Below are 16,514 nucleotides of genomic sequence, written 5' to 3' on the forward strand. Positions count from 1 at the left end.
ACAAAGGTGACTGACTACATACGGGATTATTACATTCCTTTTGGTGATGGGAAATATTGGTATGGAATCTGGTGTTTATCAGTCCAGGAAGCCAGTTCAGCTATAGGTATGCTATCCCCATGGCTACCGGGCACATAGTCCAAAGTTCACGGAAAGTGAAAGATAGAGATTCTTTCTTTTTCAAGAAAGAGTCAGCTCAGCCTATTCCATTCCTCCCTCACTATCACTATTTTAATCTTAAAATTGATCTTATTTGAATTCATAGCTTATATAATTCAATTGATAGAGTTGTCATCAAATTTTGCTGTTGAAATTAACAGGTCAGTTCAGTTCACTCACTCAGTCATGTCCGACTCTTTGCAACTCCACGAGGGAGGCACGCCAGGCCTCCCTGTCCGTCACCAACTCCGAGTCCACCCAAACTCATGTCCATTGACTCGGTGATGCCCTCTAATCATCTCATCCTCTGACATCCCTTCTCCTCCTGCCTTCAATCTTTCCCAACACAGGGTCTTTTCAAATGAGTCAGCTCTCCGCATCAAGTGGCCAAAATACTGGAGTTTCAGCTTTAACATCAGTCCTTCCAATGAACACCTGGGACTGATTTCACTTAGAATGGACTGGTTGGATCTCCCTGCAGTCCAAGGGACTCTCAAGAGTCTTCTCCAACACCATAGTTCAAAAGCATCAATTCTTCGGTGCTCAGCCTTCTTCACAGTCCAACTCTCACATCCATACATGACCACAGGAAAAACCATAGCCTTGCCTAGATGGACCTTAGTAGGCAAAGTAATGTCTCTGCTTTTTAATATGCTGTCTAGGTTGGTCATAACTTTCCTTCCAAAGAGTAAGCATCTTTGAATTTCATGGCTGCAATCACCACCTACATTTATTTTGGAGCCCCCCAAAATAAAGTCTGACACTGTTTCCACTGTTTCACCATCTATTTCCCATGAAATGATTTAATATGGTGTAAATTTAAAGTCTACAACATGTTGATTTGACCCATTTATATAGTTTAATATGGCAACAATTTATCACTAGCTAACATTTTCACGTTACATGATTATCATTCCTTTTTGTGAGGTGAGAATATTTAAGGCCCACTCTTTTAGCAGCTGGGAGGAGCCACTCAAGCCCAAGGCTAGGGCCAGTGGCCGGGAGGAGCAACCCGAGGAGCAGTGGCTGAGCAGGCACAGGAGGGCCTAGGGGAGCTATCCCACATTGAAGGTCAGGAACGGCGGCAGTAAGGAGATAACCCTCGTCCAAGGTAAGGAGCAGCAGCTGTGCTTTGCTGGAGCAGCCGTGAAGAGATACCCCATGCCCAAGGTAAGAGAAACCCAAGTAAGATGGTAGGTGTTGCAAGAGGTCATCAGAGGGCAGAAACCCTGAAACCATACTCACAGAAAACTAGTCAATCTAATCACACTAGGACCACAGCCTTGTCTAACTCAATGAAACCAAGCCATGCCCTTGGGGCTACCCAAGACAGGTGGGTCATGGTGGAGAGATCTGACAGAATGCAGTCCACTGGAGAAGGAAATGGCAAGCCACTTCAGTACTCTTGCCTTGAGAACCCCAGGAACGGTATGAAAAGGCAAAATGATAGCATACCAAAAGTGGAATTCCCCAGGTCATTAAGTGCCCAATATGCTACTGGAGATCAGTGGAGAAATAACTCCAGAAAGAATGAAGGGATGGAGCCAAAGCAAAAACAATACCCAGTGGTGGATGTGACTGGTGATAGAAACAAAGTCCAATGCTGTAAAGTGCAATATTGCATAGGAACCTGGAACGTCAGCTCCATGAATCAAGGAAAATTGGAAGTGGTCAAGCAAGAGATGGCAAGAGTGAATGTCGACATTCTAGGAATCAGTGAACTAAAATGGACTGGAATGGGTGAATTTAGCTCAGATGACCATTATATCCACTACTGTGGGCAGGAATTCCTCAGAAGAAATGGACTAGCCATCATGGTCAACCAAACAAAGTCTGAAATGCAGTACTTGGATGCCATCTTAAAAATGACAGAATGATCTCTGTTCGTCTCCAAGGCAAACCATTCAATATCACAGTTATCTAAGTCTATGCCCCAACTAGTAACGCTGAAGAAACTGAAGTTGAATGGATTTATGAAGACCTACAAGACCCTTTAGAATTAACATCTTAAAAAAGATGTCCTTTTCATTATAGGGGACTGGAATGCAAAGGTAGGAAGTCAAGAAACACCTGGAGTAACAGGCAAATTTGGCCTTGGAATGCAGAATGAAGCAGGGCAAAACTAATCTAGTTTTGCCAAGAAAATGCACTGGTCATAGCAAACACCCTCTTCCAACAACACAAGAGAAGACTCTACTCATGGACATCACCAGATGGTCAACACCGAAATCAGATTGATTATATTCTTTGCAGCCAAAGATGGAGAAGCTTATACAGTCAACAAAAACAAGACCAGGACCTGACTGTGGCTCAGATCATGAACTCCTTATTAACAAATTCAGATTCAAATTGAAGAAAATAGGGAAAACCGCTAGACCATTCAGGTAGGACCTAAATCAAATCCCTTATGATTATACAGTGGAAGTGAGAAATAGATTTAAGGGCCTAGATCTGATAGATAGAGTGCTTGATGAACTATGGAATGAGGTTCGTGACATTGCACAGGAGACAGGGGATCAAGACCATCCCCATGGAAAAGAAATGCAAAAAAGCAAAATGGCTGTCTGGGGAGGCCTTACAAATAGCTGTGAAAAGAAGAGAGGTGAAAAGCAAAGGAGAAAAGGAAAGATATAAGTATCTGAATGCAGAGTTCCAAAGAATAGCAAGAAGAGATTAGAAAACCTTCTTCTTTGATCAATGCAAAGAAATAGAGGAAAACAACAGAATGGGAAAGACTAGAGATCTCTTTAAGAAAATTAGAGATACCAAGGGAACATTTCCTGCAAAGATGGGCTCGATAAAGGACAGAAATGGTCTGGACCTAACAGAAGCAGAAGATACTAATAATAGGTGGCAAGAATATACAGAAGAACTGTACAAAAAAGATCTTCACGACCCAGATAATCATGATGGTGTGATCACTAATCTAGAGCCAGACATCTTGGAATGTAAAGTCAAGTGGGCCTTTGAAAGCATCACTACAAACAAAGCTAGTGGAGGTGATGGAATTCTAGTTGAGCTGTTTCAAATCCTGAGAGATGATGCTGTGAAAGTACTGCACTCAATATGCCAGCAAATTTGGAAAACTCAGCAGGGGCCATAGGACTGGAAAAGGTCAGTTTTCATTCCAATTCCAAACAAAGGCAGTGTAAAACATGCTCAAACTACCGCACAATTGCACTCTTCTCACATTCTAGTAAAGTAATGATCAAAATTCTCCAAGCCAGGCTTCAGCAATACGTGAACCGTGAACTCCCTAATGTTCAAGCTGGTTTTAGAAAAGGCAGAGGAACCAGAGATCAAACTGCCAACATCTGCTGGATCGTGGAAAAATCAATTCCAGAGAAACATCTATTTCTGCTTTATTGACTATGCCAAAGCCTTTGACTGTGTGGATCACAATAAACTGTGGAAAATTCTGAAAGAGATGGGAATACTAGACCACCTGACTTGCCTCTTGAGAAATCTGTATGCAGGTCAGGAAGCAAAAGTTAGAACTGGACATGGAACAACAGACTGGTTCCAAATAGGAAAAGGAGTACGTCAAGGCTGTATATTGTCACCCTGCTTATTGAACTTATATGCAGAGTACATCATGAGAAACGCTGGGCTGGAAGAAACACAAGCTGGAATCAAGATTGCCAGGAGAAATATCAACAACCTCAGATATGCAGATGACACCACCCTTATGGCAGAAAGTGAAGAGGAGCTAAAAAGCCTCTTGATGAAAGTGAAAGAGGAGAGCGAAAAAGTTGGCTTAAAGCTCAACATTCAGAAAACGAAGATCATGGCATCCAGTCCCATCACTTCATGGGAAATCGATGGGGAAACAGTGGAAACAGTGTCAGACTTTATTTTCCTGGGCTCCAAAATCACTGCAGATGGTGACTGCAGCCATGAAATTAAAAGACACTTACTCCTTGGAAGAAAAGTTATGACCAACCTAGATACCATATTCAAAAGCAGAGACATTACTTTGCCGACTAAGGTCCGTCTAGCCAAGGCTATGGTTTTTCCTGTGGTCATGTATGGGTGTGAGAGTTGGACTGTGAAGAAGGCTGAGCACTGAAGAATTGATGCTTTTGAACTGTGGTGTTGGAGAAGACTCTTGAGAGTCCCTTGGACTGCAAGGAGATCTTGTTATGCCCAGAGTCCGAGTCCCCAAAACTGAGAGAATAAGACGTCCACAGCAATGCAAAAGCATGAAGGGGTTTTATTTCTAGTTCGAGCTAGGGCTCACGCCACATCCAACACAGTGGAGTGGAGCAAGGAGCCCCGAGCCCAGATTTACAGCAGTATTTATAGGTTTTAGAACAGAGAGTTTGGCAAGGGCTGATTGGCTGCAGGAGTTTCCTAGTATTTACTAATTGGCTAATCTTTATTGGCTGCAGGGGTTTCCTGGTATTTACTAATTGGCTATTGGCTACAGGGGGATGTCTTTTACGTCCTGATATACTCAAACCAGATTACAGGGAGTATGCTGATTAGACAAGTCCTGGCATCCATGGGGATGACCTCACTGGACAATGACTCAGCCTTTCCCGTGAGTCCTACCTTAGTCCCTGAAGCCTATCATGGCGTTTGTTAGGTCCCAACATTCCCCCCTGTCCTTTGATCATGGAGAGGAATCCTCTTCTTCTCTCTGAGACGTTGCCTGATATTGTTGTCTCAGCATCGTCACTTGAACTGTACTGATATGTTCCTTTTACAAAGGTCCAAGGTCAAAGAATAAATCTGGCCACCAAGTATTGGGGGGATTCCAGTAGTCGAATTGAGTACCTTATGGGTTAGTCCATCCAGGTGATCTTAGCAGGTTGATGTGGGTTAGCACCAGCAGTTCTGGAGTGGAGGAGAGCCACCAACAGGAGAGTCAGGGGGATTTGTCTGGGGCCAGCTGGCGGATGAGCTTCATTTTTAAGGGATTGGTGGGATGCGGTGTTGCCTTCCATTTTTGGGGGGCCTTTTCTTGTTTCTCTGGGGTGGCACGACACACGTGGTTGCAGTGCACCCAGGGTCCAATTCCGGGATCACCAGAAATGAGTGGGACACCCGTTGGGCTCCCAAGTCCACTTTTTGTTTAGTAGTCCAATAATATCTTTTTGTCCTGGTGGCTCCCTGGACCAAGCTAGTCTTCTTGGACATCGGCCCGAATTTTTGATTGAGGACTGAGTATTGGGCTTCCGTATCCACCATGAAGCCGACCAGTTTCCCCTCCACGTTAATAGTTTCCTGGCGGCTGCCCGGAGTCCAGCCATCAGAGTCTGGTGGTACACTCAGAGACGCTCTCAGGACTCAGGGAGGGGTGCTGGGCCCTGACCCCCTAATCAGTATCTTCTCCTGCATATAAAATGTGGGTACCCCAGGGAGACTCTTCTTTTCTTACAGTCCTTTTTTTCAGATTTCTCTTGGGGCACTCATTTTTCCAGTGCTCTTGCTTTTTGCAATAGGCGCATTGGTCTCTCTTTAGAGTCGGTCTGGCTGGTTTCTCCCTTCCTTTTGGCTGGGTGTCTCGAGTCTTCCAGGAATCAGGTCCTAGTCTCGTTCCCGCAAAGAACATTTGAGCCAGCTCTTTCTGATTTCTCCAGTTTTCCTTGACTCTAAATTCCCTTTCCTCCCGTCTAATTCGTTCCTCCCTCTCCTCAGGGGTCTCTCTGTTATTAAACACTTTCTCAGCTGCCCTCACCAGATCCTGTATTGACTGTTCTCCTAGCCTCTCTATCCTCTGTAACTTCCTCCTGATATCCGGAGCTGCCCGATTAACAAAGGCTAGCAAGACTGCTGTGTGTGACTCATCAGCCTGAGGGTCCATGGGTGTATACTGCCTGAAAGCCTCCATTAACCTCTCTAAAAAGGCTGCCGGGCTCTCATTTGGCTCCTGCCTTATCAAATTTACCTTAGACAACTTCTTTGGTTTCCTGGCGGCTGCCCGGAGGCCAGCCATCAGAGTCTGGTGGTACACTCAGAGACGCTCCCTACCTTCAGCACGTTCAAAATCCCAGTTCGGTCGCATCAAAGGAAACCCCTCCTCGATTAGGTGGGGCTGCGTGGTGGGTCTTCCATCCACTCCTGGAACATGTTTTCGTGCTTCCGATAGAATTCGCTCCCGTTCTTCTGTGGTGAAGAGCACCTGCAATAGCTGCTGACAATCATCCCAAGTAGGATTGTGAGTAAACAAGATACAATCTAAGAGATCAATAAGACCTTGGGGTTTTTCGGGAAAAGAAGGGGTTTTCCAGTTATATAAATCACTCATAGAAAATGGCCAGTACTGGTATGTTCGCTCCCCACCAGGATTTGCCGGCCCCACCCAGACAGGGAATGCCCGAACAGTGGATGAAGGAGCCTCCCGGCTTCCGTCCTCAGACAAGTCTCCGCCCCTTCGAGTCCTTCCGCGAGTTCCTTGGGCCAGCCCCCTTCCCATGGCAGAGCCGAGGGTTCTGAGTCCCTCCTTTGTTCTACAGACGACACCTGCGGTGCCTGCGGGGGCAAGGGTGGCTGCATGTATGGGGGAGGTGAGATCTCAGTGTCTAAGTCAATCAGGCTAGGATATAAAGAGGATTCCTGGAGTATCGGCTTCTTCTGACTCTCCTGATCTTCATGGTCAGTCATTACAGACAAAGGGGTGGAAGAGCTTTGACCCATAATGACGGAGCCCACAATGAACACAAAAAAAAAACCAAAAATGGCGCCGGCACACAAAGAAAGGAGACAGACAGAAGACAAACAAATATCTGCTGAAAACACAGAACTGGGTCTATCCCAGGTTACTGTTGTCTTGCTTCCCAATGTCATCTCACCGAAGGGCATCCACTGCCCACCAGATCTGGAGTCAGGAGAGATGTTCCTTCCCAATCCCTCACAGAACCAGCTGCCTTCCAGCGCGAATGCTGTGCCTCGGTCTTATGCTGGCTGCCAGTTGCCTTCCAGCGTGCTCACTCGGTCTTACACTGGCTAGGACGACTAATTCGCCTCTGATTAGGCCTAACAAGAGCCAACTGCCTTCCAGTGCATATGCTGGGCCTCGGCCTTATGCTGGACTTAACCAGACTTAACACCGGTGTTCAAATATCTTTCCTCCTAGTGAGGAAACCCCTTCTACCGGGAGAGCGTTATTCTTCCCAGTTAAAGGGATCTCGGACGAGCCCCCAAATGTTATGCCCAGAGTCCGAGCCCCCAAAACTGAGAGAATAAAACATCCACAGCAATGCAAAAGCATGAAGGGGTTTTATTTCTAGCTCGAGCTAGGGCTCATGCCACATCCAACACAGTGGAGTGGAGCAAGGAGCCCCGAGCCCAGATTTACAGCAGTATTTATAGGTTTTAGAACAGAGAGTTTGACAAGGGCTGATTGGCTGAAGGAGTTTCCTAGTATTTACTAATTGGCTAATCTTTATTGGCTGCAGGGGTTTCCTGGTATTTACTAATTGGCTATTGGCTACAGGGGGATGTCTTTTACGTCCTGATGAACTCAAACCAGGTTATGAGGAGTATGCTGATTAAACAAGTCCTGGCATCCATGGGGATGACCTCACTGGGCAATGACTCAGCCTTTCCCGTGAGTCCTACCTTAGTCCCTGAAGCCTATCATGGCGTTTGTTAGGTCCCAACAATCCAACCAGTCCATTCTGAAGACCAACCCTGGGATTTCTTTGGAAGGAATGATGCTAAAGCTGAAGCTCCAGTACTTTGGCATTCTCATGCAAAGAGTTGACTCATTGGAAAAGACTCTGATGCTGGCAGGGATTGGGGGCAGGAGGAGAAGGGGACGACCCAGGATGAGATGGTTGGATGGCATTGTGGACTCGATGGATGTGAGTCTGAGTGAACTCTGGGAGATGGTGATGGACAGGGAGGCCTGGCGTGCTGAGATTCAAGGAGTCGCAAAGAGTCAGACACGACTGAGCGACTGAACTGAACTGAACTCTTTTAGCAACTTTCAAGCATAGAATATTGTTAAAGACAATTTAAAGATGTATGTGGTACAGAGAATACTTTAGCCACCTGTTGCAAAGAACTGATCCTTTGGAAAAGACCCTCCTACTGGGAAAGATTGAAGGCAGGAGCAAAGGGGACAGCAGAGCATGAGGTTGGTGGATGGCATCACTGGTGTGTTGGACAGGGAAGCCTGGTGTGTTGCAGCCTATGGGATAGCAAAGAGTCAGACATGACTGAGTGACTGAACTTGAATTTATAGAGAAATGGTGTGACTTAGACAAATTAGATGTTGTGAGTTACTGAGTCGCTAAGTGTGCTGAGTCTGAAGACTTTCTAGGGCTCATATATGAAAGCAACTTCACTGATGAGAACAGAGCAGGATCCTAAACTCTTCCACGTGACAAGGGAACATCTCTATCAGTTGAGATGACTGATGAATTCAAATCATTGTACTACACTGAGCCTCCTAGAAACCACCATAAGTTTAATTATAATACATGCCTTAGAAAAATATAGCAAATAAAAAAGCAGAAGTATGCACTTACATAAAACCACATGTACATGTACAAACACATGTAGACACTAGGAAATTTATTCTAATAGTTGGGAATAACAATAATCCTTTGAATCCTTTTATATATGTTATTCTTCCTCACTTGACTTTATTTACTTGCCCTTACAGTGTCCTAACTCATTCTAAGACATGGTGCTATTTACTTAATTATATTTGTAATTCATCACTTACCCTCAGGAAAGGCAGATATTGTCCCCCTTTGGGTGCTAATGTATGTATAGCACATAGAAGTATGACCAGCCCTGTGGCTCAGAGGTTAAAGCATCTGCCCACAATGTGGGAGACCTGGGTTCAATCCCTGGGTCAGGAAGATCCCCTGAAGAAGGAAATGGCAACCCACTCCAGTATTCTTGCCTGGAGAATCCCATGGATGGAGGAGCCTGGTGGGTACAGTCCACGGGGTCGCAAAAAGTTGGACACGACTGAGCAACTTCACTTTCACTTTAGAAGGCATTTTCTAAATATGTGCTGAACATTTCCATACTTTTTATTCCTTTTAGAGACACACAGAGAGCAGTATGAAGCCCATCACCTACATTAGAGGATTCATATTGTACAGAAGCCTTAAGAGAGAGAATTGCATAGTTTTTCCCATGTACTTTGTAGGCCATGTTTTACATCTTTGTTCCTCAAACTGTAGATCAAGGGATTTAGCATAGGGATAATGAGAGTGTAAATTGTAGATGCCATTTTACCTGTGTCAAATGAATGGTTAGACTCTGGCGGCACATACATGAATATTAAAGCCCCATAGAACACTGTGACCACCGCCAGGTGAGACTCACAGGTAGCAAAAGGCTTGCGCCTGCCTTCAGCAGAGCTCAACCTGAGAGTGGATGCAAGAATAAGAAGGTAAGACACAAGAACTAACAGAAGGGATGAAATAAAATCAAAACCAGCTGTAATTAGTATAATCATTTCTACTTCATGTGTATTTGAGCAGAGCAAAGATAGCAAAGGGAAACTGTCACAGTAGAAATGTCTGATGACATTATAACCACAGAATGGTAAACTGTCTTTACAGTGATGAGAAGAGATACAAATGCACTATAGAGGTACAGGATTGTCACCAACACCCTACATACCCTTGGTGACATAATAGCTGGGTAGAGCAGAGGGTTACATGTGGCCACATAGCGGTCATAGGACATTGTTGACAGAATAAAATGTTTGCTAATAATGAACACAAGAAAGAAAGCTAGCTGTATAGCACAAGAATAATAAAAGATTGTATTTTGATCCAAAATAAAATTTCTTAGCATTTGAGGTCCTATATTTATAGAGCAACCAAGGTATCAGGTATCAGGGAAAAAATTACATGGGGTTTGTAGCCTGAAGCCTGTCTTGGTAAGGATGGCCATGCCCAAGTTGCTCACCACTGAGATCACGTAGATAATGAGGAAGAGCCCAAACAATGGAGCCTGCAGCTCAGGGCAGTCTGATTCCCATAAGGATGAATTCACTCAGCATCGTTATATTGTGTTTGTCCGTCCACGTTCATCAGAAACTTATTCTGGATAGAGATATGAGCATAACAAGCAGATTTCATGTATTATCACCTGGAAGATTTTTAAATGCAAAGCTGGTCTAAATAAAATGCATATTAATGTCTCAAAATAGGATATTTAAAAATAAACCCATGTTCTACATGTAATAATACATACAAAGGTAAAGACAGAGTCAGGAATATTTATTAGTTCTCAACTGAAAACTATTTTACTAACCAAAGAACATTTGTCAATGTCTAGGAGTCATGTTGGTTGTCACAACTAGGAGTTGGGGGCTACTTGCCAGCAATGGTTAAAGGTCAGTTATGCTTCTCAACCTCTTATAATACCCTTTATCAGTGCAATATCTGAAGAGTTATAAGATTGAAAAACCAGGATGGTTAGATAGATAAATATGTACATATGTAGTTGAATAGATAGAGCTAAATAAATATAAATATATAGATACTGATATATAAACAGATATGCAAAGGAAGAAAGCTAAAACAAAAATTTTGGGTTACATGTATAACTATTTTTGTGCTATTCTTCTAAGCTTTCTATTAGTCATTTACATAACTGCAATCACATAGGGGCATGTATAAATGACGTTTGCTAATATGACTTAATGCATATGCCAATTGTGTAACAGATTATATTGTACAATTACATAATAATAAAACCATAAAACTGGGTACTTAAAAATCTGTTACTATCCAATTAATTCTTTCCACATTTCAGTCTGTGTTAGAAACTCCATTTTGCCTCATCATGGGATCTGGAAAGAATTGTACATTTACTGGGGCTTCCATGATAGTTCAGTTGGTAAAGAATCGGCCTGCAATGCAGGAGACTCCAGTTTAATTCCTGGGTTCAGAAGATCTGCTAGAGAAGTGATAGGCTACCCATTCCACCCACTCCAGTATGCTTGTGTTTCCGTTGGGGCTCAGCTGGTAAAGAACCTGCCTGCAATGCAGGAAACCTGGTTTCCATCCCTGGGTTGGGAAGATCCTTTGGTGTGGGGAATGGCTACCCATTCCAGTATTGTGGCCTGGAGAATTCCATGTCACAAAGAGTAGGACACAACTGAGCTAATTTCACTTTCACTTTGGATCTGAGAGATATGAAGGGAACATTTCATGCAAAGATGGGCACAATGAAGGACAAAAATAGTATGGACCTAATAGAAGCAGAAGATATTAAGAAGAGGTGGCAAAAATGCACAGAAAAACTATACAAAAAAAAAAAAATCTTCATGATCCAGATAGCCACTATGGTATGATCACTCACCTAGAGCCAGACATCCTGGAATGTGAAGTCAAGTGCACCCCAGGAAGCATCACTACGAACAAAGCTAGTGGAGGTGATGGAATTCCAGTTGAGCCACTTCAAATTCTAAAAGATGATGCTGTGAAAGTGCTGAACTCAATATGCCAGCAAATTTGGAAAACGCAGCAGTGGCCACGGGACTGGAAAAGGTCAATTTTAATTCCATTCCCAAAGAAAGGTAATGCCAAAGAATGTTCAAATTACCGCACAATTGCACTCATCTCACAAGGTAATAAAGTAATGCTCAAAATTCTTCAAGCCAAGCTTCAACAGTATGGTAATCGTGAATTTGCTAAACCTTTGCTAAGCCAGGTTTAGAAAAGGCAGAGGAGCCAGAGATCAAATTGTCAATATCCATTGGATCATAGAAAAAGCAAGAGAATTCCAGGAAAACATCTATTTCTGCTTTATTGATTCACCAAAGCCTTTGACTGGATAAATCAGAATAAACTGTGGAAAATTATCAAGATGGGAATATCAGACCACCTGACCTGTCTCGTGAGAAATCTGGATGTAGGTCAAGAAGCAACAATTAGAACTGGACATGGAACAACAGACTGGTTCTAAATCGGGAAAAGAGTATATCACCCTGCTTATTTAATTTATATGCAGAGTACATCATGGAAAATGGCAGGCTGGAAGAAATACAAGCTGGAATCAAGATTGCCAGGACAAATATCAATAACCTCAGATACAGAGATGAGACCACCCTTATAGCAGAAAGTTTAGAGGAACTAAAGAGCCTCATGATGAAAATGAAAGAGGAGAGTGAAAAAACTTACTTAAAACTCAACATTCAGAAAACTAAGATCACGGCATCTGGTCCCATCACTCATGGCAAATGGATGGAGAAACAATGGAAACAGCACAATACTTTATTTTCTTGGGCTCCAAAATCACTGCAGATGATGAATGCAGCCAAGAAATTAAAAGATGCTTGCTTCTTGCAAGAAAAGCTGTAACCAACCTAGACAGCATATTAAAAAGCTAAGACATGACTTTGCCAACAATGTACATCTAGATATAGCCATGGTTTTTCCAGTAGTCATATATGGATGTAAGAGTTGGCCTATAAAGAAAACAGCACTGAAGAATTGGTGCTTTTGAACTGTGGTCTTGGAAAATACTCTTGAAAGTCCCTTGGACTGCAAGAAGATCAAACCAGCCAATCTTAAAGGAAATCAATCTTGAATATTCATTGGAATGACTGATGCCGAAGCTAAAACTTCAATATTTTGGCCACCTGATGTGAAGGACTGACTCATTGGAAAAGACCATGATGCTGGGAAATATTGAAGGCAGGAGGAGAAGGAGACGACAGAAAATGAGATGGTTGAATGGCATTATTGACTTGATGGACATGAGTTTGAGTAAGCTCCAGGAGGTGGTGATGGACAGGGAAGCCTGGCATGCTGCAGTCCATGGGATCACAAAGAGTTGGACATGGCTGAGTGACTGAACTGAACTGAACTGAACAATCCCTAAGTCCATTCATGTTCTTGCAACTGGCTTTATTTGATCTTTTTAATGACTGAGTAGTAATTCCATTGTATATATGTGCTATATCTTCTAGGGACTTCCCTGGTGGCTCAGACAGTTAAGCATCTGTTTACAATGTGGGAGACCTGGGTTCAGTCCCTGGGATGGGAAGATCCCCTGGAGAAGGAAATGGCAATCCGCTCCACAACTATTGCCTGGAAAATGCTCTATCTTCTTTATTTATTCCTCTGGTTTTGGACATTTATGTTGCTTCCGTGTCTTGACTACTGTAAACAGTGCTGCAATGACATTGGTTGTGTATATATTTTGAATCATATTTTTTCTCCATATATATGCCTAGGAGTGGGACTCCAGGCTCATATAGTAGCTCTATTTTTATCTTTTATGTAACCTCCATACTGTCTTCCATAGTTTCTATACCAATTTATATTCCCACCAATATTTTAGGAGAGTTCCTCTCTCTTCACACCCTTTCCAGAATTTACTGTTTGTGGATATTTTGAGGCTAGCCATTCTAGCTGACGTGAGGTAACATCTTATTGAAGTTTTAATTTGGATTTTTCTAATAATCAGCAACATTGAACATATTTCCATGTGTCTCTTGGCCATCTGTATGCCTTATTTTGAGAAATGACTAGGTCTCCTGATCATTTTTGATTGGATTATCTAGATTATATTTTGATGTCATACAAACTTTTCACTAGCCCTTGGTCTTGGATATAGATTTTCCCTTATTGCTTTATCTGAATGTTTTATGGTTTAGCATTTTACACCTAATGTTTTTGTTTGTTTGTTTGTTTGTTTTGTTTGTTTTTTTCATTTTGAGTGCATCTTTATAAGGTTCGGATCAGCATTATTTGTTAATTTGTTTATTTTTGTCTCTGTATTCCCAATAACATTAGCACATGTTTTTAAAAGGCTATCATCCATTTTCTGGATATACCATCTTTTTTTATCCATACTCATATTAAAGGAAATCTTGGTTGTTTGTGTCATGTTGTTTAAAAATTGTATTCCAGGGAAGATTTTTTATTAAAGCTTCATGGGATAAACAAATAATTTTATTGCAAGATACTAAATAAAGCATACATTGTAGACTAATAGCCTCAGTAAAGTTGCAGGATTATTAAATAGATTAAAAGGTAGCACATCAGAAAATGTAGAAATCATTTATAAAAAGCGAGACAATTGCATTCCTGCCATGTATCAGGCCTTAGAAATATGGTATAGTGCCAACAATGAGATTGTTTCCATTTGCTTCCCACAAGTAGAATAATGAATTGTGCAGTTAAATACTGAAAGTCAATTAAAACTTACTGCATAAACAGTGTTGATAAAAATTGGAGACATCAATCCAAGGGAAGAGAACCAACAGTTAGTTAATTCATCAGCACTTCTCTTACTCAAGAATGCAAAACGTAGAACATTACTTTAAACATGGATAAATATTTTTATTCAAAAAGACAAAATTATTTTACTCTCCCTTCAATGAAACTACCAGTTATGAAGAAAGAATTATCACTTGAGAGAACAAAAGTACCAATCTGGAAGCTACTGAGGGATCTCAAATTTTATCTTGATTTAAATGTCCTCTGATTTCAACAAAATGTATGAATTGAGGCAAAATCAGGCTTCCGTGGGACCTATGAATTGCTGAATTGCAACATATTTTCAGTTACTAGGTGAATAGATTCTTATAAGGAATTAGAGGAATTGCTGATAAAAAATGTGGGAGCTCAGTGAAAAGAATAAGGGTATTTGAGAAAACAAATGTGATTGATGACTTCAAATACACAGATGAAACATACTGGGGAAAAGTATGAAGGCAAAAATGAAAGAAAATAAAGAACTCACAGACACACACAATATACCATAATTTTATTCTAAAAGATGAGAAAACATTCAGGAACCTGGACAGTCATTTCTTTGTCTATATCCTCCTAACACATTCTCTTAACATTTACTTAATTTATATACAAAATTGGTCTTTTGTGCTCAAGGCAATTTTTTTTTTTTACTATTTTGTTCATTAATCTCTGCAGCAATTGGAAGTGCCTAGTATATATAATGTAATCTATAAATAATTGTTGAACATATTTATACTCATTACTTACTTTGGAGGCATATAAACAAAATTTAGAGTCCATAACCAGTTTATAGAAATTGTATTGCATGTTAATAAAAAAAGCTGCATGATTTTTTCCACATCCTATGTAGTGCACATTTTACATCTTTATTCCTCAAGCTATAGATTAAGGGATTCAACATAGGGATAATGAGAGTATAAAATATGGAAGCCACTTTATCAGTGTCAAAGGAATGGCTGGACTCTGGTTGCACATACATAAATAGTAAAGTCCCATAGAACACTATGACCACAGTCAGGTGAGACCCACAGGTAGAAAAAGCCTTGCGCCTGCCTTCAGCAGAGCTCATCCTGAGAATGGATGCAAGAATGAGAAGATAAGACACAAGAACTATCAGAAGAGAGAAAATCAAATCAAACCCAGCTAAAATCAGAATAATCATTTCTACTTCATGTGTATTTGAGCAGAGCAAAAGTAACAAAGGAAGACTGTCACAGTAGAAATGACTGATGACTCTATAGCCACAGAAAGATAAATTAAATAATTTTACAGTGACGAGAAGAGACACAAACGTGCTGTAGACATAGGGGATGGCTACCAGCAACCAGCACACTCTTTGTGACATGATGACTGGGTAGAGAAGAGGGTTACAGATGGCCACATAGCGGTCATAAGACATTGCAGACAGAATAAAAATTTCACTAACAATAAACACAAGAAAGAAAGCTAGCTGCATAGCACAAGAGTAATAGGAGATTATATTTTGATCCTCAACAAAATTTACTAACATTTTGGGTCCCACAGTTGTTGAATAACCAAGATCTGTAAAAGCAAGGTGTCTAAGAAAGAAGTACATGGGTGTCTGTAACTTGGAGTCCATCTTGGTGAGAATGACCATGCCCAAGTTGCCCACCACTGAGATCACGTAGATGATGAGGAAGAGCCCAAACAATGGAGCCTGCAGCTCAGGGCGGTCTGTGATTCCCATAAGGATGAATTCACTCAGCACTGTTCCATTGCGTGTTTCCATTCAGGTTTATTAAAGAACCTGTTCTGGGTAGAAGCATCAACATAGTCAATAGGTTCTATATATCGTCATCTGGAAGAGTTTCACTATGCAAAGCTAGTATAAACAGATTAAACATTCCAGTTTAGGATATTTGAAAATAAACTCATCTCATGGCTCAGATAGTGAAGAGTCTGCCTGCAGTTCAGGAGACCTGGGTTCAATTCCTGAATCAGAAAAATCCCCTGGAGAAGGGAATAGCAACTCACTCCAGTATTCTGGCCCAGAGAATCCCAAGGACAGAGGAGCCTGTCAGGCTACAGTCCATGGGGTTGCAAAGAGTCAAACATGACTGAGCAACTAACATTTTAATTTTCCTACATATAATAAAATCTATAAATAATGATAGAGACAGAGATAGTTGCTGTTTCTCAACT

At 41.7% G+C, this 16,514-nt stretch overlaps 1 protein-coding gene and 1 pseudogene across 1 annotated transcript; both read right to left on the bottom strand.

Annotated features, from left to right (window-relative positions):
• Positions 1-9,232: 9,232 nt before the first annotated feature.
• Positions 9,233-13,497, bottom strand: LOC101110705 (olfactory receptor 8K3-like; annotated as a pseudogene).
• Positions 13,498-15,159: 1,662 nt separating this feature from the next.
• LOC101110447 (olfactory receptor 8K3-like) lies at positions 15,160-16,101 on the bottom strand. Its single transcript, XM_004016780.3, has one exon. The coding sequence runs from the start codon at positions 16,099-16,101 to the stop codon at positions 15,160-15,162; it is 942 nt and encodes a 313-aa protein (XP_004016829.2).
• Between the last annotated feature and the right edge of the window lie 413 nt (positions 16,102-16,514).

The sequence above is a fragment of the Ovis aries genome, chromosome 15 (assembly GCF_016772045.2).
Source record: "Ovis aries strain OAR_USU_Benz2616 breed Rambouillet chromosome 15, ARS-UI_Ramb_v3.0, whole genome shotgun sequence".
Taxonomy (NCBI): domain Eukaryota; kingdom Metazoa; phylum Chordata; class Mammalia; order Artiodactyla; family Bovidae; genus Ovis; species Ovis aries.